The 12,163-nt window shown below is 38.8% G+C and overlaps 1 protein-coding gene across 6 annotated transcripts in view; it reads left to right on the top strand.

The window, feature by feature from the left end:
- Positions 1-12,163, top strand: part of AAGAB (alpha and gamma adaptin binding protein) — a 53,086-nt gene that overhangs the window by 38,042 nt on the left and 2,881 nt on the right. For all 6 annotated transcript variants that reach the window (XM_072738913.1, XM_072738911.1, XM_072738912.1 and 3 more), the window contains 3 exons: positions 6,884-6,966; positions 7,814-7,910; positions 11,931-12,035. In XM_072738913.1, the coding sequence (XP_072595014.1) occupies positions 6,884-6,966; positions 7,814-7,910; positions 11,931-12,035 (285 nt within the window). The remainder of the gene's footprint in view (positions 1-6,883; positions 6,967-7,813; positions 7,911-11,930; positions 12,036-12,163) is intronic.

The raw sequence follows: 12,163 nt of genomic DNA, 5'->3' as shown, positions 1-12,163 counted from the left end.
TGCTTCAGGCTGTAGATACAACTCTACAATGGAGCCATTATTGGAATTAGTGTAAAGCTTTCCTTTACGACTTTGTGAAAGACAGGACTCATTCTTCTGTTTAGTTTAGTTTATTAAGAATTTGTGCATGTATGTGCACAGAAAAGAAAAAGACCAGGAGGATTTATGCCAAAGTATTGATTGGCATCTCTCATTTCATTTTCTTCTTTATACTTTTCTGTTTTCTAAATTTTCTACAATGAACATTTCATTTACAATCAAGAAAAAGGGAAAAAGCAGAGCCTGGCTACTTTGTGGTCCTGTTCATTTTATCTTTAAGCATTGGCAGAAACCATTCTTGACTTGTGAGCAGGTGTCCCAGGTATCAGAGGGTGAGCACAGATTCACTCTCGTGGGTTCAAAGCCAGTGATACCACCAGCCACAGTGCATCAAAGTTTTGTCTTTTCAAGCATTAGTTTCTTAGAACAAATCAGTTCTTTTAATTCTTTTTGATTTCAAATATGTTCATTTCAGTATGTCAGGCAGAAATGGAATATGTTAAATATGTATAGGCTTATTTCCCAAATACTAGTGAAATCATTTCTGATGGAATACTTGCTTAAAATAAATTTTTATGCAGATTGTATGGTGTGATCTAAAAATACCATTCAAAAAATAGGCACAGTTTCTCTATGTAAGTTGAACTATCTTAGTTGTGGTGTAATTTGGTCATGGTGTCATATGGTGCAAAGGAAAATATTCTGTGGGGAGAGAAAGAGGATATAAAGAAAACTTAAAATATGGGGAACAGTTGAACTTCTTAAGATGATGCCAAATGATTGCTTTCAAGAAATAAAAGCAGAATATAATACAGAAAATATTTAACGGGTCATTTAAGACATTTTAGGGGTGTGGCCATGGAAATTCTTAATATTGTAGCCATGTGTATACATTTGAAATAAACACTTCTCTGTTTAGTGTTTAGTGTTTTATGCTTGCAGCCTCTGTCTGAGTTATATACAGCTGTCAGCAGATTTTTCAGCATCCTTTGTATATTTAGCACTATGCTGAAATTTCCCTTTTAGCCCAGGTTTTCAGTTGTCCAAGTATCTCATGTAATACAAGTCATAATTACTTGTGTGGAGTACATTTTATGTTTCTATAATAATACTATGCTTTTAGATCTATGAAGAGGTATCCAAACAATGTCATATATATGAAATGTTCTGGAAACTTCTTATAAAAAAGTATATAAGTAGAAGCTCCTCCCCAAGGCACTTCAGATCTTTATTTTAGAGGCTGTAGCTTTGTTTCTGACACTTCTGGAAGAATTTTGTGCTAATGACCAGCACCACTAGATTTTTTTTTTTTAATGATACCATACTTTTTAAAATCTAGTATTCCACAGGTGCTATTTTAGTAATCTGGAATTGAATTAGATGTTTTTAGGACCAGAGTTTAATATACTTACTGTGTGCTCCAGAATGATTTATTTTATACCACTTAACAACTTTTCCTTTTCTGAAACTCAGAAGCTCCAGAAGAATCAGTTCAGTAGACGGGTTAATTTAACCCTTCCAGATTAATCTAGTATTTTGTGGCACCATTAAACCAGAGATGCTAGAGCCAATTTCACCAATTACCTGCTAAAGGAATAAATTCTTATCAGGGATGGTGTTTCCATGCCCTGAGTCCTGGGGAGAAAAATCTGGCAAACAAGGAAAGGTTTATGTAGTCCTTTCCTATGAGAAAAATAGTTTAACAGTGGGTGCACATGGGCAGAATTTTGCTAAACACGTTTTCAACCAGGCAGGATTGAGAGTTTCCTTAAAACCGTAGGTGTATAAAATATCATCCAAGTTTTTTTGAGCAACATGAATATGCGAGCAATCTGCTTTGGATGAACAAAAATGAGTTGTTTTTCTAATCATGAAAATTGATGTTTCTAACCTTAAAATATAAGCAGTGTACCATAGTGGACTGTCAGTTTGATTGCTTTTCTCTGTTGTTTATAAGAAAATTCTGAGCAAAAATCCTTCCAGCTTATTATAATTAGCCTGAAACCTGATTATAAACTTGTAGTCATCTGTGAACCTTAAAAGGATTAGGATATTTAAGGTTCTTGTTTTTCTTTTTAGTAATTAAAAAAAAAGCCCAGCTGATTCAAAGTTACTATAAGAGGCTAAAGAGTGCCTCTTCATAAAATCACAAGCTTCTAGAACAGAAAGGACCTTAACAACCACGAATGGCATTCCTCTTATTGTACAGAGCAAAAAATTGAGATACAGAAAGATTGATTAATTGCCCCGAGGTCACACTGTAGGCCCAGCCAGGAGTGAAATCCAGGGTTTCTGACTGGTAGCTCAGTTCTCTTCCCATTATTCAGATTTTTTTCATCATCATATCCATTATTAAAAGTGGGGCATTCTCTTTTGTGATAAAATACACATAGCACATAGTCATTATATTAAAAAAAAAAAAAACTTTCAGTAGGTAAACACGTGAACATGAAACAAAAATCAGAAGGCACACAAGGGTTCGTGGTCTGCAGTGCTGAGTCTAGCTCCCTAACTCCTGTCCATCCCAGACACCCTCCTTGGAAGCAGTCACTATAAAAAATGAGGGATTTTAAATAGGTTGTTTTGATCTAATAACTTGCCTAAACCGTCACGATATTGCATTATTTTTTAGGGATTGCAGCTTGGCCTGCCAAGTTTAGGTAATGCCCCACAGAGGAAAAACATAAGCTGTGAAATTGGAATATGGAGAGATTTGTGATTTGGATTTTGAAAATTATCCCAAGCCCCGTGTATTTCCAGTAATAAAAGTGACGGGTCTCTTACAGCAATTCTCTGTTACTTGGATAATGCCTTTTGTATGAAGAGTCTCAAGTATACTATAGGAATTTTCACAACATCAAAAATCCCTGTCAGAGTATTGTATTGTATACATCTGCTTTAAAATCTATAGCACATTGACCAAAAAAGAAGGAATTATGCTGATATTTAAATAAACCTCCGTATAGCCATGGGTGTGAGACACCACGTGGCTCTACTTCTCTTGGCCTCTGAGCCTCCACTGATGACACCTTAGTGCTTGGTTCTTGGATGGGGCACACCCAAGCATTTGGCCTAGAACGTTCCTGGCAGAGTGAGCAAGTTGGATGAGGAGGTGAAAGGGGCTGCAAGAGTATGTGGGCACCATAGGCCCTGCTGCCACCGTTGGGGTATGGCGTGAGAAAAGCAGCAGGTTCCTGGTGCCACCCAGCGCCTTGGTAACCTTGAAAACAGCTACTGGGTTGCTCGTGTGCGCAGCTGCTCATGTGGTGAGAGGTGAGGTGAGGCTGGAGAAAGCTGCGGGCCTCTGCCTGGCATGCCACGGTCAGGCCTCCGGTCTGGTGTAGAAGACAAATCTCTAAGGAAGGAGGAGGACAGAGGCCGCAAGTGTTTCTCTTTCCTCAAAGCCTCTGTGTGACTCTGGTGGTTTAAAGAGCTGAGAATAGGTTCAGGGAAGAAGGAGAGAGGAAAGACAAGGGGAAGGAAGTTCTTTTTGAGAGAGAAATTCTTTGACTTATATACCATTAGACCCTTGGATTGTGGGTTTCACATTCTACTCTAAGGTGGTGATTCCCCCCCCCCCCCCCCAAACTTCCCTGATCCTAAGATTCTCCTGGAATACTTGCTAAAAGTTCAGCTTCTGGGGCATCTGGCTGGCTCAGTCGGAAGAGCATGCCTCTCTCTTTTCTTTTTTTCTTCTCCAACTAATATCATCTTAAATGAAGTTAAAAGTGTTTTCTTTTAAATTGTTTATTTAAATTCAGTTCAATTAACATATACTGCATTATTAGTTTCAGAGGTAGAATTTAGTGATTCATCAGTTGCATATAACACTGATGCTCATACCATCAAGTGCCCTCCTTAATGCCCATCACCCAGTTACCACATCCACCCACCTGTCTTCACTCCACCAACCCTGTTATTTCCTATGATTAAGAGTCTCTTATGTTTGCCTCCTTCTGTTTTTATCTTATTTTATTTTTCCTTCCCTTCTCCTATGATCCTCTGTTTTGTTTCTTAAATGCCACATATGAGTGAAATCTATGGTATTTGTCTTTCTCTGACTGACTTCACTTAGAGTAATACTCTCTAGTTCCATCCACATCATTGCAAAAAGATTTCATTCTTTTTGATGGCTGAGTAATACTCCATTTTGTAGATATACCACATCTTTATCCATTCATCTATCAGAGGACATCTGGGCCCTTTCCATATTTTGGCTGTTGTAGACATTGCTGCTATAAACATTGGCGTGCAGGTGCCCTTTTGAATCACTGTGTTTGTATCCTTTGGATAAATACCTGGTAGTGCAATTGCTGGGTCATAGGGTAGTTCTATTTTTCACTTTTTGAGGAACCTCCATACTATTTTCCAGAGTGCTTTCTAGCTTACATTCCCACCAACAGTGTAAGAAGTTTCCCTGTTCTCTGCATTTTTCCTAACATCTGTTTTTTCCTGACTTGTTAATTTTAGCTCTTCTGACCAGTGTGAAGTGGTATCTCATTGTGGTTTTGAAACGTATTTCCCTGATGCTGAGTGATGCTGAGCATCTTTTCATGTGACTGTTGGCCATTTGTATGTCATCTTTGGGGAAATGTCTGTTCATGTCTTCTGCCCATTTCTTGACTGGATTATTTGTTTTTTGGGTGTTGAGTTTGATAAGTTCTTTATAGATTTTGGATACTAGCTCTTTATCTGATATGTCATTTGCAAATATCTTCTCCCGTCCTGTTGATTGCCTTTTAGTTTTATGGACTGTTTCTTTTGCTGTGCGGAAGCTGATCTTTTTTTTTTAAAGATTTTATTTTACTTATTCATGAGAAACAGAGAGAGAGAGGTAGAGACACAGGCGGAGGGAGAGGCAGGTTCCCTATAGGGCGCCTGATGCGGGACTTGATCCCAGGACCCTGGGATCATGACCTGAGCCAGAGACGGATGCTCAACCACTGAGCCACCCCAGTCATTGCCCCTGTGTGAAAGTTTATCTTGATGAAGTCCTGATAGTTGTTCATATTTGCCTTTGCTTGCCTTGCCTTTGGAAATGTGTCTAGCAAGAAGTTGCTGTGACTGAGGTCATAGAGATTGCTGTCTGTGTTCTCTAGGATTTTGATGGGTTCCTGCCTCACTTTTAGGTCTTTCATCCATTTTGAGTCTATTTTTGTGTATAGTGTAGGAAAGTGGTCCAGTTTTGTTCTTCTGCATGTGGCTGTCCAATTTTCCCAACACTGTTTGTTGAAGAGACTATCTTTTTTCCATTGGATATTCTTTCCTGCTTTGTCAAAGATTAGAGAGTTGAGGGTCCATTTCTGGGTTCTCTGTTTTGTTCCATTGATCTTATGTGTCTATTTTTGTGCCAGTACCATATTGCCTTAATGATCATAGCTTTGTAATACAGCTTGAAGTCTGGAATTGTGATGCCTCCAGCTTTGGTTTTCTTTTCCAACATTACTTTGGCTATTTGGGGTCTTTTCTGGTTCCACACAAATTTTAGGATTGTTTATGCCAGCTCTGTGAAAAATGCTGATGGTATTTTGATAGGCATTGCATTGAATGTATAGATTGCTTTGGATAGCATAGACATTTTAACAAAATTCTTCCAATCCATGAACATGGAATGTTTTTCCATTTCTTTGTGTCTTTCTCAATTTCTTTCATGAGTATTTTATAGTTTTAAGAATACAGATTCTTTACTTCTTTGGTTAGGTTTATTCCTAGCTATCTTACGGTTTTTGGTGCAGTTGTAAATGGGATCGATTCCTTGATTTCCCTTTCTACTGCTTCATTGTTAGTGTACAGAAATGCAGCTGACTTCTGTGCGTTTTTATATCCTGTGGCTTTGCTGAATTCCTGTGTCAGTTCTAGCAATTTTTTGGTGGAGTCTTTCAGTTTTTCTACATAGAGTGTCATGTCTGTGAAGAGTGAAAGTTTGACTTCTTCTTTGCTGATTTGGATGCCTTTTATTTCTTTCTTTTTTTTTTTTTTTTAATTTCTTTTTGTTTGATGAGCATGCCACTCTTCATCTCAGGCTTGTGAATTTGAGCCTCACATTGGGTGTAGAGATTACTAAAAATGAATAAATCAACTTGAGAAAAAATTAAATTTCAGCTTCCTTGGCATCTGCTCCAGAGGTTGTGCCTCAGTAAGGTCTGAAGTAGGGTCCTTGAATACCTGGGTAGTTTGCATAGATGTTCCAGGTAATTTTGAGGAACACAGTGATCAGGGCTGGTGTGTACTGTCATCAGTTCTAGATGTGCTGCTCCAGATTTGCCCTCCATTGTAAGTACAAACATTGAGAGTATGGGGTGCCTTAAGTGCAAATGGCTTATGTATCACAAAATGAAAACTTTATTTTTAAAAAAATTATGCATGTTCCTTTTCCCCTGATAATAATGCCTTTGTGTTGCTTTTTAAAAAATGTTTCTGAACACTTAAAACATTGTTTAAAACACCGGAATGCTGGTTCATAGTGATTGTTGAAACATGAGTGTGGTTAACCTTTGCGAAGGAACCCCTGAGTGGTCTTATTTGTTGTAATGGCCCTGCCACTATATTTGACCCAGACCTATGTCTGTGAGTTCTTAAATTACTCAGAATTGAGAGAATATGGTAATTGCTGGTGACTACTTTTTTTATTTTTAAGAAGTTTTTATTCAAGAAAATTCATATTTTCAAATAATTATTATGAAGAAAATGCAAGCATGAGTAAGATATTGTCTGACAGTAACAGTTTTATAATTAGAACTTTTATAATGAGGAAATAGCCACTGTTTCTTCATAACGGTCATTTTAACATTTTAAAATAAAATGTAAATAACACATTTCAGTGATTGTATTGTTTTCTTTTCAGATAGGAACCAAGGCTTTAGCCTTCTTAGCTCATTGGCTGGAGCAAACCATAGCATTGGATCAGCAGAGACGTGTCATTCAGAGGTAAAGATTCTTCCCGAATCCTTTCATGCTTTAGTTTTCATTTCTCTTTGTCAGTATGAGTCTTTATACCATTTATCATTTTTTTTCCTTTCCATTTGAGAGGCAGCAGACAATAGTAAATGAAGGATAAAAAGAGAATCTAAAACAGTCATCTTGTGCCTGGTACCTGTTGAGAGAAGGCTAGTTCAGCATTAAAGCAATAAGCTCTTTAAGATGTTTGCAATTTGGGCTGTTCCATGACATTTTTTTGCTAGAGTGCTTTAAAACATGTGCTAGGATTCCTTTGAGACATAAAGTTACCTCCAGATATTTATAAAATAAAATTGATGGTTCTTTTTCAGTCCTTACTATGTATGAGGCCCTGTACCAATCTGAGGCAGGGTCCTTGCCCTCAGTGGGTTTCCTAGTCTGACTTCAGCCTTCTGTTTTCAAGGACTTTGGTCCAGGTATACTTTGGTCAGCATGCCGGCTCCAAGAGCAAATAAAAGAGTACCAGATTGTATTCCCAGGCATCTTTTTCATCACATTTTGAGTAAAACATGGCTCTTAAAGGAAACAGAAGTCAGTTTTAATAGCCAAGAATAGCAGCAGAATCATAACACTTTGTAGTTTTTCCTTGAGGGAAAATACTCCTGACTTAATGAATGTTTAGCCTCTTATTATTACTTTATATATATATATATATATGTATATGACATTGATCCTTCTTCCATCTCTCCTTGTCTGTAGCTCCTATTTATTACTACTTCTCTAAAGCCAACCAGGGAGTGGAAGTGTGAGCCTTTTTGGCTTTAGTTCTGAAATAGCCTACTATTAAATTATTGCTTGTGTGTCTTTTCCTCAACAGCAGCCCCGTTTGCCAGCAGCAGCTAGGACTGAATCTCTCTTGGAGCATCGGGGTGGTGCATCTAACACAACAGACGCTCAGGCTGATAGCATCGTGGGTAAGTTCCTCCTCTGACTGCCAGGAGACAGCTCTGTGGAACTTGGAAGAGGTGTGGGACATAAATCATCCAGGAGGAAATTGACTTTAAACATGAACAAGGGAAGAAAATTGATAATGTACCCCAAGTGAATGTAAGCCTTATGGACAGCTATCAGAAAAGGAGGGAGAATAACCATATAAGCAATCTGTGGGTACCATTTTCTCTCTGATTCTTATAGCAGGATCTTGATTCAGATAGACAGAACCAGGTGGTGAAACAGCTTTATATCTCCATATTCCAGTTTTTTTTCATAGTATTTAACAGTTGGCAGAATTGATGGTAACAAGAATAATACAAGTGTATAAGCCCTTTCACATCCTTTGAAAGTTCTTTTATAGCCACTTTCTTGTGTTTGGTAATGAAATTTGGCAGAAAAGTTATTTTACGGATATTAAGCTGAAGCCCAGAGCAGTGTAATAACTTGTCCAAGAGTATCTAACAAGAAGGTCCTGGAGCTGAAACTAGAATCCATTCTGGTGTCTAAAAGCCAAGAAATGTAGTTTACAATAACTGTAAATGTCCTTTTGTTGGGCAAATACTGACATCTCTGCTCTCTCTTTGTACCACAGAGGCCCCATGTGCAGAGTTTTCAAAACTCTTTTTCTGACTAGAACAGAGTCCATGTAGAAAGTGATTGGTAATAGAAACATATTAAGAAGGAAAAAATTACATATAATCTCTTTTCTGTTTAGTAAATTCACCCTTGTCTTTTCACTTGGGTCCTTCCTATTGGCTTTAGACCTGCTAAAGTCTCTGCCATTAAAACAAACCAATAACCACACTGAAGGAGGTAGGGAAGACAAGAACTAACCTAAATAACTTGGGGAAACAGCATTCTGACTGAGTACCAGCAGGCCCAAAACAGAAACAACTGAATGGAAATAGTGAACTCTGCTTAATAAATTCGATTGTCAAAGCAGTATGGTTTAGAAATTATAAAATTACATATATTATATATGTAATTTGTAATTACATATGTAATATGTAATGTTTCAGGGTTGAAAAAATAAACTAACAGGGAATGAGAGCTAGGTTTCTCACTTTCCAAGAAACTGCATGTAAGGAAAGGAGAAGGCTTAGATGAACCCTTTGGTACTGGGCTAGAACTTGAAGGTATTAGCGTGATGATATACTTAAAGTTAGAGCAATAGAGCAATAAACAGTGATGTGCATATGCATGTGTTAGTATGCATGTATGTGTGTGTGTGTGTATATATATATATATGGATTATATATATATATATCTTATCAGTTTCCACTGAGAGGGCCTGGAAGTCCCCAACTCGAATAGCAGTTGACACCCTTAGCATTTATTTTTTATTTATTTTTACTTTTTGAAAGATTTCATTCATTCATTCATTCATTCATTCATTCATTCATTTATTTATTCATTCATTCATTCATTCATTCATTCAGAGACACAAAGATTGAGAGAGAGGCAGAGACACAGGCAGAGGGAGAAGCAGGGAGTCCGATGTGGGACTGGATCCCGGGTCTCCAGGATGACACCCTGGGCCAAACGGCGGCACTAAACCTCCGAGCCCCCGAGGCTGCCCAACACCCTTAGCATTTAGATCTTGCTTTTAATACATCTTCCAATAAAGGATCCACTTGGAGAAGTGATTGATTCGAGGGCTGGGGCAGGAAAAATGCAAGGTGATGAACCTAGTACCATTTCACGGGGCCTGAACCTAGTACCATTTCACGGGGCCAGAAAGTAAGGAAGGTACTGACAAAAACGATGGGGATGTGTTGAAAAGGCACCGAACCAACCTGGGAGAGCTTGTAGGGGCCAACACTGGAACAGTTTGACCAGCAAGAATGAATTTAATATTGGGCTGTAACCCATAGAGTAAAATAAATATCTGTGAATCCATACTAGTATAAGAAATAACTGGGTTAGAAAGGACTGCTCTTCCTTAGAGCAGAATTCTAATTAATACCTGTATAAAGAATGAGGGAAAGAAAAATCCTCACCACACACCACAGTAATAAATGTTGTTGTGGCCAGGATCCACTGATGAATGTGAAAATTAGTTGATGAAAGTTTTAGAAGAAACATGACGTCTGCATTGTCCAAAGTATCTCTCCCAAGATATCTACTTATTACAAAGACGAAAATAGTAACTTTGCACTGAAGAAACCTGTCAGATAGCACTTCCGGTGGCGGTAAGCCTCACCAGCTATAAGGCTCCCAGACATCATGTGCTGCCTAATAGGGGCACCGGAAGGGCTCATCATGTTTCCGGTCTCTGCCAGAGGTGCATAACCTCAGTCTCATAGGAAAACTTCAGACAAACCCGTATGAGGGGACAGTCTACAAAATAACTACCAAGGACTCTTCAGAAGTGTCAAAGCCATGACAGACGAGGAAAGGCTAAGGGATGGTCACACACTGAAGGAGATGATACAGATCTGGTGGCCAAATGCTGTGTAAGCTTCTGGAACAGAGTGTTAGTGAGAGAGCTGACAAAGTTTGAATGAAGTCTGCAGTTTAGTTAATAGCACTGTACCATTGCTAACTTCTTGACGTGTATCATTGTACCATGGCTAGGTAAGATGTTAATGCTAGGGGATGAAGGTGGAACCCTACTGCTTTTGCAACTTTTTTTTGTAATACTACAATTATTTGAAAATTAAGGAAAAAAAAAAAGGCAAGACTCTACCAACAAGAGTAAGACACATGTCAAGCCCTGCCCCTGTCTCCCTCCTTTCTTTAATAAGCTTTCCAGCCCTGACCATACAGTACTCTTGAGCTCACTCCCACCAAGCTTTTGCCCTATTTACCACTCAAACACTTCACCAGCAGCCTCCAGACCACTAAGTAGATACTTCCCAGTCCTTATCTTGACCCCTTGGCAGCATTCAGTATTATGGATCAGTCCCTTTTTAAAACATTTTCTCTTGCTCACCCAACACTTCTCCCAACACTTGGAGTCCTGGACAATTGGGTTCAAATCATGGCTCTTCCAGTAGTGGTGAGATGATCTTGAGTTAAGTTACTTAGCTTATGTGGGCCTTAGTTTCCCTTTCTGTAAAATAAAATTTTTCCTCATAAATGCTTTTGCAAACATGAAATGAAATCACCAGGTGCCAGGGTGGCTTAGTCCATTAAGCATCCAACTCTTGATTTTTGACTCAGGTCATGATCTTGGGGTCATGGGATCAAGCCCCACCATTGGGCTCTGCACTCAGTGGGAAGTCTGCTTGAGGATTCCCCCCCCACCCCCGCCCCGCCCACCTCACTCTCTCCCTTGGCTCATGTGCAGTCTCTCCCTCTCTAAAAAGTATGGGATGAATTCTAGGGAAGGAGACTTGTTAGCTGGGCTGGCTAGGGAAGACGTCATAGAGGTGTTTGGCATGGAGTGGAGAGTGAGTGAGAATTCTGATTAAAGACAAATTTTGATGAAGAGATAACAGGCTGTGGTAGAAATAATAAAGGATTTTAGCTCTACTTCTGAGTAGCTGTAATTTTAGATGAGTTCTTTTTTTTAAACCCAGCCTCTTCGTGTGTAAATTGCAGACATTGGTATCTGTCCTATACCCACCTTAGATAGTGGCTGTCAGTAATCAATGTGAAAATAGTTGTTGTATGGGAAAATATGGTATAAATTCCAGACATCTATTGTTGATCATTGCATCTTAGTGGAGAGTGAGGTCTTTAGAGTTGGAAACACCTGAGTTTCCAAGTTCACACCAGTTGTGACCTTGAGCAAGTCACTTCAACTCAAAGCTCTAGTTTTCTCATCTCAAAAATTAAACAGTATTCTTTGCCTCGGTATAATGTTGTGTGGATGAAAGAAGTTGCTCTTTATTGGGGAAGGCCAACTAGCAGCCCAAGAGGGGGAAGGCTGGAACACATGGGGTATTCATTCAGTGAGGACTCCCATCAAAGCGAGGATTGATTGCCTTAGGACTGTGTAGTTAGCACACATGTGAGTGATAAATGGCAAATAACGTGACACATCCTTTTTTCAGATCCCATGTTAGATCTGGATATTCAAGAATTAGCCAGCCTTACTACTGGTGGAGGAGATTTGGAGAATTTTGAAAGACTGTTTTCAAAGTTAAAGGAAATGAAAGGTAATTGGCTCCATTGTGTCTAACACGTTCCCATCTCGGTGCTCCTCTATTTTATATAGTAGGATTTTGTTTTTTAACTGTTGATTGGATTCCATGTTCTGGTCTCAACTATCTGTGGAGACACTTGG

Source organism: Vulpes vulpes, chromosome 15 (assembly GCF_048418805.1).
Source record: "Vulpes vulpes isolate BD-2025 chromosome 15, VulVul3, whole genome shotgun sequence".
Taxonomy (NCBI): domain Eukaryota; kingdom Metazoa; phylum Chordata; class Mammalia; order Carnivora; family Canidae; genus Vulpes; species Vulpes vulpes.
The sequence above is the reverse complement of the archived record's forward strand: the minus strand, read 5'-3'. Positions and strand labels throughout refer to the sequence as shown.